Below are 16,932 nucleotides of genomic sequence, written 5' to 3'. Positions count from 1 at the left end.
CTCCTCTGCGAAATGCCGTTCTCAGGATACTTTGTGTTCTCAAGGTCAGCCTGTTTCCTAACCCTTGTGTCCTTTTCCTTTCTTTCAGGGTTTTGAGGACCCCAAGGACAAGTAAGCAAATTTTCTTCTGTCATACACTGTTATGTTTACACATTTGGAATTTTTTTTCTCATATTAAAAAAAGACAAAAATTAATGCCCAGCAGCCAAGAATAATGCCTGGACTCCCCAGAGGTTTCTCTTGGAGGGACAGCCAGTCGAAGGCACAGTATTGACTGATGTGCATTCAGAACTGCCACTGCCCTCAAAACATGTATTTGTTTGTGTGGTTCTAACTTGCTTTTGTAATTAAAATGCTTTTGCCCCCAATATTCTTCACTATTTGCTGCTTTGAAAATATCCCAAGAACAAAATCTTCCCGTAAACTATGTCTAAGTATTGAACATCTCCAATAAGAAAAATTTATGTATGTATGGAAATATATGTATAGTTTCTGAGTTTATTTTTATATATTTTATGTTACTCATTATTACACCATTATTTATTTCTATATATAAAAGTGAACTCAGAAATGACAGTTTATTTGAAAAAGTAAATTCAGGCTTTCATGTTCTAAAATACAGCCACGTGAAAGCAGCATTTTCATTTTTTTCATATAGAACTTAAAAAAAAATCACAATTTAACAAGAGTGGTAGTTGAAAAATTGCTTTTGGAGGAAAAAACCCCAACTGTGTTCACTTTTTGGCTTCTACAGCTGGACATAACAAAAGCATTTCCTGTATTGAAGATGTTTGGAATAATTTCACATTCAGTCCTACTGAATGGCATTAATTGTAAGCTTGGTCAGAGCAAGATAGGTGCCAGTAGAGGAGACTGATGCCTAAAATATGTTGCTGTTGCTCCTTATCATGTTTCTCAGGCTGCTGGTCAGCACTAAGCGGACCTCTGTGAGCTGGGACAGCTAAATGCTTTTGTGGGCCCTAACCATCCGGCTTTGGGAAAATTTGTATTATGGTGGTTGAGCATTGAGAGCAACTCCCTAAAAGTAAAGGGAAGTGATAAGTTTGAACATGGCAATATTAAGAATCATTTTCTCCTTCACTTGCCCTTCACTGCATAACATTTAGCTCTGTGCACTCTTGGATGTTTTGCTGGTGCTACAGGGTGTCTAGAGGGAGTCACCAGGGTTTCTTTTTGCATCCATGGCTGCTGGGAACACAGCTGATGTTAGATATACTTTGGACAGAAAAGAGCTAACAGATTACAACTAAGTAATTCTTAAGAATACAGAAATTTTAAGTATCCCTCATGAAATAGCATCTCTCCTCATAGTTTGTGCAAGAGCTGCCTCAGTGTTGGTCCACAACAGAGTCACCCAGCTGTCGAGGAACGGCATCTCCACTGTTGCTCCAAGGACCATAATGTCTCTCCTCCACCCTATAGTTTGAAAAGGTTACTTGAGCTGTTACGGCTGACAGCTAAGAGCTGTGCATTTACAGTGCTGATTCAGTGTGATGCCATCTTATTATACAGATTGCAGGATTTTTGCATTTCTGCTCAGCACCAAAAGAAGCTACTACGTGCCTCAGATTCTTTTGCTCTAGAAATCTGTTTAACTCAAGACCAAAGATTTGGCCAAAAAAAAATCCCTAGCAGAAAATGTTAATGATGATATTGGTTAAAATCAGATACCTAAACCATGTCAAGCACTCAACCCAGTGTCTTCACGTGCAGAAACGCTGAGCATCAATACTTTACTGTTACAGTGAAGGAAGTTGTAGGCACCACACATGTCTGAAAACAGGACCCGACACTTACGTGCCTAAATGCAGATTTAGTTATTGAATCTAGGCATGAAGCATTTAAAATTATGGCATACATGTAGTTTTGGCAGTGGTCACACTCTTGATTTGCAGAAAGTAATTAAATCAGCAGAACATTTCTGGATTACTCTGAAGCCAGCATCTCTGGGTTAATTGCTAGCTTTCACATTTGCAAGCACAGTGCAAAAGTTGCTCCAAGCTCTGTTCGTGCTGTTCCTGTCCCTTGCAACAATTTTCTGTTGGCTGCATTTGGAGAAATCTCAGCAGTGCTTTTAAGAGGTGTTTCTGGAAGTTTCGTGGTGGCCCAAAATCCGTGGTTTTCCCCCGCCACACACACTATCAATGTATCAATAAGTATTTTCTCATATGAATGTCATTAGTCTATGATAGTACCTCAGCTCTGACTTACAGGCACTGCCTCCAGGGTGCTCTTTAGCACAGGGAAATTTTGTGTTTTGATTTAAAATTATATTTATGCAAATGTACCCAAACTTGCTCTACAGTGATTTAGTTTGGGTACAACTGGCTGCAAAAGTCACTCCAGCTGCTAGGTATACGCAAGGTGACTAAGCTTCCCTGCAGTCTACGTGAAGGTGGCTGCCTCACTGCAAATATCCCAACAAGGCAATTTAAGACCTGCAGAGGTATTTCTACATAATTTGCAACCACAGAAGTTATTGTAGTATTAGAGATACCGTAAGCAGTATAATGACCTATTACAAAACTGGAGGCAGCCAAGGCCAAAGCCCGAGCAGGCAGTTTCTTTTTCTCTTCACGTCTTCCTGAGTGACGCTTTTAGATTGGAACATGAAATTTAACTGAGGTTCATCAAGATGCTGAGCTGACTCTTTGCTTCAGTTCTAGGGGAAAACGTATTGCATCTCTCGTACGTGGTATGAAATGACTAAATGTGAATGACCTAAATGTGTAAATAACTCACAGGATCTTGGAAGACATCCTGTAAATACGAAGCCTAATGATTTCCTTGCTCATTTTTATGAGTCCAGAAGACATTGTGAGGACTGAATGAAAATAAGCAGCATCGTCTTGAATGCTCAAGCAGATGTGCTTCCTCTAAGGAAGCATCTAGAAGTAAATTGAATGTCCTGTCCTTCTAGGGACAAAACCACTTTTAATTTCAAAGTGGAATATATGAAATTCAAGAAATTAAATAACTCTAGAGCCAAAAAATAAAAATCTCTTTTCCCCAACCCCATTGAAATATTAAGATTGGCTGAAATAGAGATAGGACCTTGAGACAAACTAGGTTTGCAATTGCCATATGATCACTAAATAGATGCCTATGGTGTGTCGTCATGACCCAGCTGAGGTGTAGACACATTCAACTTGCTGGCTGGGGTGAAGGGAGTTGGAATGGAAGTGAGTAGATGGACCTGATTTATTTTTCTCTTGGCAAGAGGTACATGGTAGAGTTGGGGTACAGAGGGCTTCTTGAAATCTGGTCCAGTTTTGCAGAAAGCTTTTGGAGAGCCTTTCTTTTGGAAAGGGACCTTTAACTTTTAAACCAGAGTCACGTTCTGGTTTGTAAGCTGCTCTGAGCCGTCTCCACTCTACAGCACAGTTGCACCTGTAGGGGCCCACTGGCTGCAACAGTGTTTGTGCATTACACGCTGTTAGGCAGTACAAATAAAACCGAGAAAATAAAGCAGTGTAGCTTTTCATCGTGCTTGTCAGACCTCGGGATTTTTTTCTCCAGAGTGCCTAAGGTGAAGGTCACACATTAGCCGAAAATTGCTGTAACATCATGGGGTTTGCACATAGAGATAGTTACCCACTGGAATATGCCCCAGTGCAAGTGGGGGGCATATTCCAATGGATAACTATTAGCATATCCTGTGGATAACCTTGCCAATCATGCAAGCAGAGCAGAAAAACAGCACTTCAGGATTAGCTTTTAATTTCTGCCTGTAGCTAGTTTTAAGGCAGGCCATTAAAGTGACAGCATCAAGTCATTAAAATCCTGTTAGATTTTAAAAATAACTAGATAGTTTGGGGAGGTGCTTCAGGTTTCCTGATCCTCAGTGCAAAATGTCTCAGGGTGATTAAGTTTTCAGTGTTATTTTTTACAACAGTGTTATTTTTTGAAAATCAGCCTCATTTTTCTGAAGCTGTAGCTGAGCATCAGAAACACACTGATACTAAAGATTATAAGCAATTTAGAAGTCTTGTTCCACATATTTAGAAAACAGAATCTAATTTGTATTTTTTTCTTTTGCTACCTTTTTCTTTTGCAACCTTTCCTTGAGTTAAGTAAATATCTTGTAAACAGAAAATTTTGTTTGATTAATGCTATTTACTCATAAATAACTCCATGAAGGGGAGGCAGTGGGGTGTCAGGCCACATTTTTTTCCCCATACATTCGTTCTGTGCACAATTTTTTCTCAAAAATGGGAAATTGTTCAAGTTTGGAAATTTTCACAGAAGTATTTACAGAAATTATTATTGGGAAGCAAGAAATATGACTGGTTACATAAATAATTTTGCCAGTTCAGGCACTAACAGCTACAACAGCACAGCAGTGCAGGGAAGAATTAAGTCAAAGGACTAGTGGAAGGAGACTAGTGACATGTTTTAGAGAATGAAGGATGGAAAAGAGGCTGCAAGGCAAGAAAACAGATAGATGTAGTATAGAAAAAGGGCAAGTAAATCAAATCCTTTTGCTGGTGGACTCAGGACTGGCAATGACCTCTAGAGCCGATATCATTTTCCTCTCAGCTCATAATCCGTTTTCCAACTTGAAGCTGTTGTGAGCAAAATGCCATTAACCTCCAGCTTGTTATACAGTGAAATGATAACATATGGTGAAGAGGGGGGAATTGCCTTGTCCTCTTATGCTCCCTTTTCATTACATCCTCAGGAATACACAGGAAAGTATGAACCCAGAAGATGAAGTGGATGAGTTTCTGGGCCGTGCCATCGATGCCAGAAGTATTGATCGGTTACGCTCTGAGCACGTGCGCAAGTTCCTCTTAACATTCAGGGAGCCTGACTTGGAGAAAAAGGTAATGTCCAAAAATCATTGCACCGTGTCAGTAAGACTTGTGAGTTTTAATTCTCCTGAATAAGGTCAAGGTTTTATATCTATAGGTAAAGCTAGGTTTTAGGTGTTTGAGGTGGGGTTGTGGTCTTAAAAAATTTGTGCTTCTTCATGGATACCTTAATATACATGTCACTAGAAAGTCGCAGTCATCTGAAGGGAGTACTGGGCAGGAAAACAAAGCCATTTCTGTCAGACACACATGAATATGCAATGATAAGCTGTAAAGGGAATCCAGAATAAGCCAGATTTATTTCTCTGACTTTGAGGCATCCAAACTGAGGTTGCAGTCACCCCTCATCTTCCTCAAATCACTGGAGAAACACACTTCAGCCTGCTTAAGCTCCACATCACCTCTGGACGGGCTTTTCCCTGCCTTTTGTCCCCCCCAGGGAGCCGCAGGTACTACTAGGATTCATTGGGATGCAATTCACACTCTGGTCATTTTTGGGAGCCCATTCTAAGCAACAAGTAGAGTTCTCTGTCTCACAAATGTGAGGAAGGGGAGTAAGAGACTGAGGGCTCCCAAGCAGCGGATTGCTTTCTGATTTTGTTTCAGCTATCATTGTTGTGAGGCAAAGGTCATTTCAATTTCTCTATATAATAGAGACAACATCGGCTCTAGGTGGCTGCAAAGTTAAATTCAGTTAAGTCCAGAGGTACCCAGATGCTATCATTAAGGGTACTATATAAAATGCTGTTTTTAATTGCCGAAAGAAAGTCAAAGTCATCTTTTTTCTTTTTTTTTTAACCAAGCACAGATCCTTGGGATACTTGAGTGGTCCTCAGGTTAAACACATTATTCAACAGAAAAAGCTTTGGTAATAAGTTTGCACTAAGGTATCATTTTCTTTCGAAACACTCTTTCAATGACAGGAATTACAACCTATTGCAAAAGCAGACCTTTGCAGGATTCACAGCTATTCAATGAATCAGTGTGGGACTGGATAAAAACTCAAGCATGTAATTTCTCCCAACTCCGTCCCCTCAGTTTTATAGCTGAAAACTGCTAGGGAAATTAGCGGTTCACCTGTTCTGAGCACCTTTTATTCTGTGGTTCAAACACTGAGACCATCTGTACTGAGAACCGTGCTTCAAGCTAAATAAAGCATCTTTGGGAATTGGATGCAGCTCCCATGTGACCGATACGTTGACAAGTAGTTGGAAGGAGTGACTGTGTGAAAACCGCAGCATCCTCGCACTATCATTAGAATGAGCCAAGCCGTCTGCACAAAATACAAGGTTTTCTCATCAGCAACATTCGTGCCTGTTGGAGGAAACTTCCCATGGAAGAAGTTTAGGTCTGATTACGGTGACCTAGAATCCTGGTCCCGGTTAATCCATTTCTGTTCCTCTCAAGCAAGAGGCAGGTGGCAAATCCTCTCTCCACCCAGCTGTGTGGGTTTGTTCCCTGGCCTTTGGGTCTGTTCAAGCCCTTGCAGCTTGCCCAGGGAGAAGGGGAGCTTGTAATGTTAGTCGTTTCCTACCAGCACTGCTTTCCAAGGACCTAAATGGAAGCCAAGTAAGAAGTTTTTGTGGAGAGAAGGCAGCCAGCCAAATTTCCTGCTAACATAACCCTGTTTGCATTTTTTGCAGTACTCCAAGCAGGTGGATGACAGGTTCGGAGCCTACGTGGCTTGTGCCTCCCTAGTCTTCCTCTTCATCTGCTTTGTTCAAATCATAATCGTGCCACAGTGAGTACCTTTTCATCCCTTTGCTCCCACCTGCTCCCCTCCTCTATTCTGGCCTACTTTTGTTTGTTTTTTTCTTGAGAATTCAGAGCACCAAGGGGAAGAGAAGAATCCTTAAATAATTCATGCTCAAGTGGTGCGTGGTGCTTATTGTTTTCACTCATTTCTAGTGCAGATTAAAACCTCCTCACTGGCACGTGAGGTTTTCTGTTTTCCCAGCGTGATTTGTCTTACCATTTACCTCCATCTTAGGAAATTCAGTTCAACACGTTTATAAGCCTGTGGAAAACAAATATCACTGAGTAAGAAGGATTGCCTACTAAGGCATAGTACGCATTCACAACATGAGGCTAAGCTGTCCTCTTATCTGAACACAGTGGGACAGGGAGGTGAAAAACCCATCACAACCTCATTGCTCAGAGCACTGAGGTCTCGGTCTGCTTCACAGATGAGGCATAACCTCTCATGCGTGTGTTCTTCTGGACTCAGAACAGCAGTGCAAGAAGAAAGGTAGAGAGGGAGTTGAGCTACACATGCCTAAGCTTTGAGTAGCTCACTCCGGGCTTAAGGGTTGCAGTCATTTCTTTCCCCAGGCAAGAGTGGTGTAAGCTCCTCAGGGCTGTGGGGCACAGTGCTCTTGGACCACTGCAGTGAAATGCTTTGTCTGAAAGGCACAGTATAACCCACTGGATCTTTTCCAGCAGTGAGCTCTGCAGACATGGTATTTCTCCTCAAAGAGTTCATTAAAAAATCCCTTAAAATTAAAGCATGTTGCTATTCCCTGTGCTCTGGTTTAGTAGCAATAATACATCATTCACTGAGCAGTGCTATGTTGGAAATAAATTTGGAGTTAGTCATTTTCAATCTGAAGAACAAGATCAGAGAAGCTCTGCAAATGCTCCAAATTCATCTTCATTACAAGAAAACAAAAAACGGTTTAAAGCGAGTTCCAGTACTATTTTATGCCATTACAACTGCTTTCTACTTCTGTTCACACCACAGATCTTTTCAGAGTAAAGATTAGTTTGTAGTGTTCAGATCAGATATTTGGAAGGTCACAGAAACAACGCATAGTCTGATGTTTGAGGTCATTCACTCTCCCAGGCAAGAGGACATTCACATCTGCTCACAGAAAGATTGAATCAGCAAAATAACATCAGTACAAATGCGCTGTGTAAACAGACAGATCTGCTTTGGGAAACTGGAAGTGAAGCTGAAAGAGGCTCAAAATTGAAACTAGATCAATCCCAGCAATTAATGCATTGTTAATTATGTCCAAAAATGTTCTTGGAGAGTCATTGTTTTAGCGAGGGCTTACACTTTGGATCTCTGGATATTACTGCTGTGACTTCACACCTGCAGAGGCCCTCTACCAGCCTTTGTGTTGCTCATCAGACTCCCTAAGCAGCCACTAAGCTGTCTCCATAAAACCCAGTTTAACATTTAAATGACAACTTGACAATTTCTGATCTGTGGCAACCATATGGCTGGCTCCTTTGTATTACGCAGGAGCCAATCCCTTATGGCAGCGTGGTGTAAATGTCATGCTGCTCAGTCTCTTTCCACGCCGCCCGTAAGGGTGGTGGTTGTATTTTTTGGTAAGTTCTGAAGTGTCCTTAGGCAGCCTGGCCTGTCTGAAAGATGATTTGGTTCAAGAGTAAATAAAATTCCATGTTTTAACTGCAGGTTGGAAGGTTCCTTCACCTTTTGGTTTGTTTTCCCTTATATTTCAATTGTATAGATTTGGTCTTTTATTGGAGGTAACAGTTAAGCAGCAACTGAAACCTCACATGTATACATGTGACGATCAGAGCTTCATGAAAGACACAACATGGAATTTGAATCTGAAACTAGAGTCAAAATGGCAGTGATAATTTATGATGATAAAGAGGAATAGCTTTAATGAATTTTACAAAGGCTCAAACAGTGAATTAGCAAGTACAATTATCTTAGCAGTCATGAGAGAACACAGAGACCAGCTGGCTTTGGTGTGGTTGGCCTCAATGTCATGTTGCAAGAATACTTCCTTTAAATTATGAACACGGCTAACTCCTGGGAGGGGGCCTAGCCTGTCACACTGAGACCAATCACTGGGAAATTGTTGTTGAATATCTTCGTGATCAAAATAGGTGAAAACGCATAGTACAAAGTTGGCCCTGGGGTCCTGTTTGCACTTCAAAGCTGGGAGGAGCAGGAACCTCTCAAGCTGGCCAAGCTGAGGCTGTTTTCTCTGACTGTCCTCATGCCGTGGTTGCTCCCATCCCGTGCACGAGACGGAGCGCGGAGGATGGTGCGGCGCAGCCGTTCCCTGTGCATGGCAAGGGCAGGGAGCCGTTCCCATTGAGACTATTCCCAGCCAGCTGCACTGCAGCCCTCAGCACGCTTCCCTTCCCAGGGGTATCCTGCCCACAGCCAGCCGAGGGCTGACCTGCCATAACAAATTGTTCTATCAGCTCCTCCGGCGCATGAAATATTTCTCAGTCCCTCTGCTGTCACCCCGGCAGGAAGGTGATTGCTATAAAAGATGCAGTATTCTCTGCTCTGCGGCCTGCGTGAGTAATTCAAAATAGGACAAAGTATCTGTTGGTATTCAAGGCACCTCGTATCTCCTACTGCTATGCTAACTGGAAAGCCCGTGCAGCGTGTCACAGCTTGTACTAATGTCATGTTCTGGAGAGCAGAGCTGCAGCTTTTCTATATGGTGTGAATTTAAAAAAAACAATCTCCTTGATTTCAGCTCTACATTTATGCTGGGTTTTTACCTGACCTGTTTCCTGATCCTGACCACAGTGGTGTTTGTTTCAGTCATTTACTCCTGTGTAAAGGTGAGTACTGTGGTTTCTTTGTAGCGTCCTTTGCCTAAGATAACTGGATCAGCAATCTGTTTCTTCAGCTAACAGAGCATGTTTTGTTAGCCATCCTTTCCACACTATGTGATAAGGGTTACAGAAAAAGCCTTTGATAAGACAGAATGAACTGCTAACAGATGTTAGGGTTGGCATCTCTTTAGCTCAGCAATAAGTAATCACTCTGTGGATCTGCATGTCTATTAAGTCCCCTGCAGGCACTCTCATATTGATATAAGAAGAACACATTTTGCAATGTGGAACGAAACACTGACCATTCGTTTCCTCCCTGTAAACTTCCCGCAGAGTCGCCTGTGTACTGGCCCCTGCTGCATATGCATGTTTGGGTAGGCAGATAATCAGAAGCAGAATATCATCAAGGAAAAACGTCCTGGGGGGAAGTAAAAGCCATAAACGTATAGAAGTTTATCAGCCTTTTTCAGATGAGCATACAGAGCTTCCAACATTTGCTGGGCTCTTTCTTGTAACTGGTTTTGATCAGCAAAGAAATACATTGTGTGAAATCCAAAAACATTAATTCTTCATGGCAGTCTGTGGTAAATTGGCAGTCAGCACTTTGGGAAGGGTGATGTGCTCATCTTTTTCACTCAAAGGTATTCCTATTACAATGCTGATGCTAGTTGATTGTATTTGCAGTTTTGGGGATCCTTCCAGTCGAGCAGTGTCTGAACATGGAATATGTTCAGATTCAGGCTCCTTAGCCCAAGCTCAGCTTTGTTCCTCAGAGCCTGTAATAAAATAGCCCAGTAGCATTATGTTTCCTGCAGAAGAAACAGTGGGGTAATGGATTATGTCAGGCAGATGATTTGCCTCACTTTAATTATCTTCTCTCTGCCATTTTCAACAGTTGAATGTGGGTGCTCTTGACAGACTTGCACCTTTCATGTCTTTTTGATTTTTGAAAGTTAGATGTGGAGAATTAATCTTTGCCTTCTCATTTAATAAGAGCTACAAACTGTTCCCGGTGAAAGAAGCTTCAGGTTATATTTGAACTTAACAACTCACTCACAGGGCTTCCCTTGGGCTTATGACAATTTTAAAGGGAGCCTAGTTTGTAAGCGCAGCTTCCTATTGGTGCTGCTTGTTTACCAGCAATGGGAATTACAGGTCAGAAATAGCAGTGCTAATAGGAAAGCTTGGGTCCCTTGAGCTGGGAAATGGTACCCAAAGATGCCTGGTTATACTTGGTGTGTCCATTTCACATGAGGATGCTACTGAGTGTCATTAGTTTGTAAACTGGTATCAGCAGTTAATATGATTAACAGTTAATTAACAACCAACGTGGAAAGCTTTTGGTCACAGCCACAAAGGACTTCAAAACTGGGTGCAGAGCTGTGCTGGAGCCTACTTAATGCTGCAGTGGCACAAGGAGCAACATCCCAGTACACTGCCAGCCGTGCCAAGCCACACCAGCACACCAGCTTTACCAGTGCTGTGCAAATACTGGGGCAAGAGCTGTGGCAGACCCCGATCTCTGAAGCATTCAAGGTGTCTGACTTGCAGCCAGACGGATTTCAAGGCACACAGCTGTTTGTCACCCACTGGCTTTTACACGCTCAGGTTGCTTCCACATACTGACAGCAGCACTCATTCTTCTGTCATAGTTGAAAGGTTTTGATTTTGGTTTGGGCTTTTTGGTTTAATATTATTACTGACTTAAATTAAAGATTAATTTAAAAGGCACACAGGATTTTTCAGTCCCTATGGCCCTAGGCAGATGTTCAGTCTTGCTTTCTTTGCCTTGATCTTCCAAATTCCTGTGGAAGAGGTCTGTTCAGTGGTGCCTGCAACTGTTTTTAGGCTGGCTTTGCCTCAGTGCAGAGGCCCTGGAAACACAAGACATCAGAGGGAATTCAGACTAACATCAGAATTTAATGGGATTTTATGAAGCTCCTGGTATTTCCAAAAGTGAGTTTTCAGCATGTTGGCCCAGATCCAGAAGGTGCTTGTGTATAACTTTCAGTGTGGCCAGTGCCTTCTGTGCACAGATTGCAAATATTGAAAATATCGGGCCTTCTAGCTCCGGTACCTTTTTTATTACGCCTGTTTTAGTGCTCCAAATTAGCCTCTGCTGACAACATCTGATTATGAGATGGCTTGTTTAGGGGATGGGTACTTCTGGCTTGTCAGCTACCTGTCTGGTGGCAGCAGCTCCCGATAGCTGCAGCCTGCTTCTGTCATTAAAGATTTTGGTGTTTCAAGTCAGAGTTTTTTAAGCAATGGATTTACCCAGCCCTTGATTAAGGGGTGTTACTTTATTTCTGATCTCCACGATGCTCCAGGAAGCATTTTTACACATATGCATGGGAAGGCACTTTTACAGATCTTTGAGATGAAATTTTAAGACAGAGGGGTGTCAGCATTGTTTGTTTTGTTTCACACTGGATGTGAGATAGGACAGCATGGGTTCTACATACCAATGGTTCATTCCATACAAAGTTGGAAAGCAGGTGTCCACCCCAGGTTATCAGCATAAGCATAACTTTTGCCTGTTTGCTGTGCTGTTACATGATAAGTGACTCTTTTTTCTTCCTCTTTCCAGCTTTCATGTGAGATTTTCCTTCCCTGTTTTGGCCTCTCCTTCTCTGGCTTTGACAGTGGCCAGCAGGCTCTTTCTGGACAGCTTGATCATTTTTTATTTTCTTTTGCTGTCATTATTATCTTCCACTATAAAATTCTCCACGGACTAGAAGTTGATCCTGGAACTGCCAATGCAGCCAGCTTGGCTTTCCAAGTTTCTTCAGCTGTAATAAACAAGAGAGTTCCAGTTCTTCACTTTGATGCTTCATGAAGACTTGGCCACCGCGAGATGGTGTTCCTTCCCGATAGAGTCTAAGGTCATGGGAACCAGGGTCCCTTTGCAAATACTCCACTGACAGACATCTGTTTTGCTACTAACTTATCAAGTTTGTGTTTCTTCTTAAAATCCTTAACTTCTGGTATCTACACTGCTCTGTGTAATTCAACTTGGATGTTCCTGGGAGCACATATGAGAGAAATTTCAAGTTATCCTTTACGAGAAAATAAGTTTTTCTGTAGCTTTACATAGGTGCAGCTTGCCTGCCTGTTTCTTTGCCTCCCAAAGCTGGTCTAGATGCTCCTGAAGTATTTGGGCATTTCTCAAGCAAGGCAAAAATTACCTCTGAAAACTGTACTTTTTTAATAGACTAATAAGTCACTGTGAAATAAGTTACATAAATGGACTTGCAACATCAAGTTGCCTGGAGATGTTGTCTTTTACTCCAGAAGCATCTTAATGTACTTGAAAATGACTCAAAGGATTTTATTACAAATTGAAAAATCAGAACTTAAAGACCTCAAAGTTTTTTTCATCTCACAACACAACAGCAATTATCTAAGTGGTTTTCCATGTCCACAATATATGCTAAGAAGACAAAAAGGAGAAATGTTACTCCTCTGTCTGTGATCAGCTGTTATTGGAAAGTACAGGTTTTATTTAGTGTATTTTTGTTATGCAAATGACTGGAGGTTGTGGATTATTTTCAGTGTAACACTAGTACTTGTTGGACTGCTTTTTAAATTCAGACTTTACCTGTTCAACAGTACCCTACCTTCCCCTTCTATATTCGTTGGTACCTGCATGTTTTCAGAGCCTCTCTCTTCTGGGAGATAATGTCTTCCGGCAGTATTCATGCATTTCAATTCAGAATTAACTGGAATCGACTGGACAATCCAATTTCCTTTTCCCCAATGTAGTTATTTTTCTTTACATGGGGATTTTAAGAGGGCTAATGAGTGACCTCAAGCTTGTGTGGCAACCCAGACATGAGTCTTGACTGCCCAAATGGATCAAATCCTTTCTTTCAGCCCCTCTTCTCAGTAGTGCACGTGTGGGCTTAGAGTTGTCTTTTTATCAGACCTTCCCTTGTTCTGTTCTTCACTCAGGCAAGATTTGAGTCTTATTAAGAGGAGTAAATGGTCTTGGACAGTACAAACCAATGGGCTAACCAGCAACAGTGCATGGACTTTCACTGTACTGTAATGTCCTGATGTTCTGCTTCTTTTCCTAGGACAGAAGGGCTTGGATTGGATTGGATTGGACTGGAGAGTGGGAGGGGAAGTCATCTTATTTTCTTTTTTCTTCTTTTTTGTTATACCCCTGACTTGTGGATGTTTTTATGGAGGGAACATTGCTAGAGTAGAGCTGAATTATGAAAGCTGAAACAGGTCCCCCATTTCTGTCATAGAAGTCCTCCAAACTACAAGTATTCCTGGTCTCTATCTGCCTCTGTGATATGGGGAGTTCGTTACTTATGTTATAGAGCCTCCATGAATGTTATTCACAAGGCAGAGGTTCCTCAGATATGCGGCATGGCTGTGCCGTTGCGCTCTCTGTTGCCGTCCTGACCTCCTATGGTTTTTGGCATTTGTTTCCTCTTCATGACTTTTTCCAGCTGTACTTGTTTACTGACCTAAAATTTTCCCTAGTTTGCGAAGTAATGAGAACCAAAATTAATACAAAGAAAACATGTTTTCATTAGAATTTAAGTGTCTTCCACCGATAGCTTTGCTTGATATCTCAGGCTTGATTCAAAGTCAGGCTTTTTTGGGATTGTTGGCAGCAGGGGCTTGAGCCAAGATCCACAACAAAGCACTCCCAAGTTTTATTTAGGTGCCTGATTTCCCAGAGATTACAGAAAGAGGTTAGGTCTGTGCATACCTTTGTGGAGCTTGGCCTTGAGACCTAAACAAAGGGGTGGCAGAAAAACCTGTCCTGCTCTAATCTAGTGAGAAAGCTGTCTAAATGCAGCACAAATCCTCCTTCTCCCTCCAAATCCTATAGAGGTTAGAGTGGAGGAAAGCCCCTTGGCATTTCCCACATCCCTGTGCTGCGAGGGATCCGCTAGCTGATGTCTGCGTGGAAGCAGCTGGACATGGTAGGGCAAGGGCTTATCAACAGAGCCAAGGATTTCTATATTAGCAAGGTTTGTTTCTGAGAGAGAGGTGTTTTGCTTTGTTTTACAGTGGCTGCATCAGCCTGAAGGATTGCATAAGCTTTCAGTGAATTTCAATCAATCCTCATTCAGTGCAAATAAGTCATAACCCCGATTTCCCCTTTCATCCCATCCCCCACAGAGCCTTGCCCTCTCCTCTCGCCCAGAGTTAGCTGGATTTTTGTGCATGTGCTGGTAGCAGGTGAAATCAGCTCTTTCAAAACTCTTGCCACAACCTCTTTCTCCCTCTGTAAAAGTCACCAGCTAATCAGTGCTTTGGCTGTTCAAACGTAATTACGTTGTAGGACTGCTGTGTGGGAAGCTATGCACTGACAAAATGTTGCATCTCTGAAGATGTAAGAGTGAAGGAGAAAAGGGAAAAGCAAGACTTTTAATAGAAACATTAGTCATAGTTAAATTGCCGTGCTGTGTCGCTACACTGCTAGCTTCTTTGTGTCTCTAAAAATACCCTCTAGTGGCTTGGTTATTCATGCAGCGTGCTGATAGGGAAAGGAGACTTGGGTTCTGGAAAAAACTCTGGCAGTCTTCAGCAGAGCCCCTCTGCCCCGGCGCGGTGGCGTGGAGGGGAAGGGCACCGTGGGGCCGATGGTCTCCAGTGGGAGGGCGTCCGTGCGCAAGGGTTTCCTGGCGTCCACCTCTCGTTGCTCCAGCGCTGAGCTTGCACTGGGACGGTGGTGGCACATGAAGAGAAAGGGTTGGTTTCATTGTCTTCTGGACTTCTCCTGTAGCTAACGCGATGCAAGGAGGCCTCACGCGATGCCGAGGGGTGACCCTTGCTGCAAAGGGTGCCTGGTTAGGCTCCGCTTTAACACACAGACTGTTTTTACCCGGAATGTGATGCAGCACCTAAAGCAAAGCACGCTGGTGGCCTGCAGTCGGAAAGCAATTAGAAGAAAGCTTCTAGCTCTGATAATAGTGAATCACTGGGACAGTCTGTCTAGGGAAGCTCTGTGATCACCCTCACCAGTGGTTATTTTTAGCCCTGTGTGTCTGTGGTGCCGAGCGCCATAGACCAGCCGAGGCCAGCTGATTTCTCCGGTGCCTTTCACCGAGTGTCTGACAGATCACAAGACTAGCCTGGGCTTTTTAACAGTCATTTTTCTGAAATGGCACCAGAGAGTCCTACAATACGCCTTTGTGATCAAAGGGATATGGCATGTATTTTTTATTTCTGCTTTTTTAATTTTTTGATCCAGTAATTTACAGGCTCGAGCTCCCGGCTATTTCAGTTACAGATGGCTTGTGGTTTGCTTCTCACGACAGGACGAGCAGAGCACAGCCCTGCAAGCATGCTATCTGAGCTCAGGAGCCATCATTCCCATTAGGAAGGACTAAGTAGATTTGGTGAGCCAGCTGGGCCTGCTGCCATGAGGCGGTCACCTTCCTGGTCACCCGTGTCCCGGAGCCGCCATCCCCCATCACCATTCTCTAACCCCTGTGCAGCATCGGCACAGACGGCATGCTGAAGGATGCAGGCAGCTCAAATGCAGGTTGTAATCTGTAAAACAAGCAACGATTTTACATATTTATTTAATCTTTTGGGGTTTTTTTCCACATGCAGCTTTTCCCAGCTCCACTCCAGACTCTTTCTAGGAAGATTGTACAGTCCAGGACCAATAGTACCTTAGTTGGAGTCTTTGCCATTATCCTGGTTTTTCTATCTGCCTTTGTCAACATGGTATGTGCATTATTTCCTTTTGACCCACTCAGTTCTGCATGGTTTTCTAATTGGTGCTCTGCAGCATCATAACCCTTGCAACCACTGGGTTTAATGTAATCCTGCGTAATGCTTACAGCATCTGAGGTCGGTTCCCTTTTGCTTTTTGGGCACAGAAAAGAAATGGGAGCCTAACAGCTGAATCCCTATAGCCCATTATATGCCTGGCACCTATTTGTGCCCATGCTCTTTTCTGATTCTTTAAATGCTTCTGCTCCAAGTACATAAGCCAAGCCTGAAGCGTAGCCCTGTGTGAAGGGCCAGCATGAGGTTGATGTGTCATTTAACTCCCACAATATTGAGTGGGACTTAAGTGTTGCATAGGCTTTGTGCTGGCCTTCTGCACGGTGCTGCATCCTGCTCCGAGTGCAGTAATACTTAACAGGGACTGTGAATACTTTGCTTTGAGTTGCACTCTTGGGACCGGGGTGGTCTAGCTTTGCATTCAAACGCCGCTGATGATTTTAGACTCGGAGAGAGATGGGCTGTTCTCTAGGACCCTGCAGCTGCTGGTTTCTCACTTGTACAAATGGCTTGAAGGCTGAATGTTTTTTAAAGAAACCACTTGAATATTCTCTACCTCGCATATATCTATTTCATTTTTCAAGAGAGGAGCAAAAAAAAGGAGAGATGGGCCTGGGGCTAAAGCCCTGAGCTTGGAGGTAGCTACAAATACTTCATATGGCCCTCTGCTTCTCTCAGTTACAGCCTCAGCTGGGGCAGTACTGACTTACACTGGCATGGAGAGGCTTAAGCACCTAAAAATCAGACCGCTACTTGCTCTTGCCTCAGCTTCCCT

General features: G+C 42.9%; 1 protein-coding gene across 1 annotated transcript in view; it reads left to right on the top strand.

Moving 5' to 3' along the window:
* The window catches only part of ADCY5 (adenylate cyclase 5), a 219,954-nt gene that overhangs the window by 187,130 nt on the left and 15,892 nt on the right, over positions 1-16,932 (top strand). The window contains exons 9-13 of the mRNA XM_075028797.1: positions 89-111; positions 4,703-4,847; positions 6,479-6,576; positions 9,311-9,398; positions 15,978-16,094. Coding sequence (XP_074884898.1) covers positions 89-111; positions 4,703-4,847; positions 6,479-6,576; positions 9,311-9,398; positions 15,978-16,094 — 471 coding nt within the window. The remainder of the gene's footprint in view (positions 1-88; positions 112-4,702; positions 4,848-6,478; positions 6,577-9,310; positions 9,399-15,977; positions 16,095-16,932) is intronic.

This window comes from Buteo buteo, chromosome 5 (genome assembly GCF_964188355.1).
Source record: "Buteo buteo chromosome 5, bButBut1.hap1.1, whole genome shotgun sequence".
NCBI lineage: Eukaryota > Metazoa > Chordata > Aves > Accipitriformes > Accipitridae > Buteo > Buteo buteo.
The sequence above is the reverse complement of the archived record's forward strand: the minus strand, read 5'-3'. Positions and strand labels throughout refer to the sequence as shown.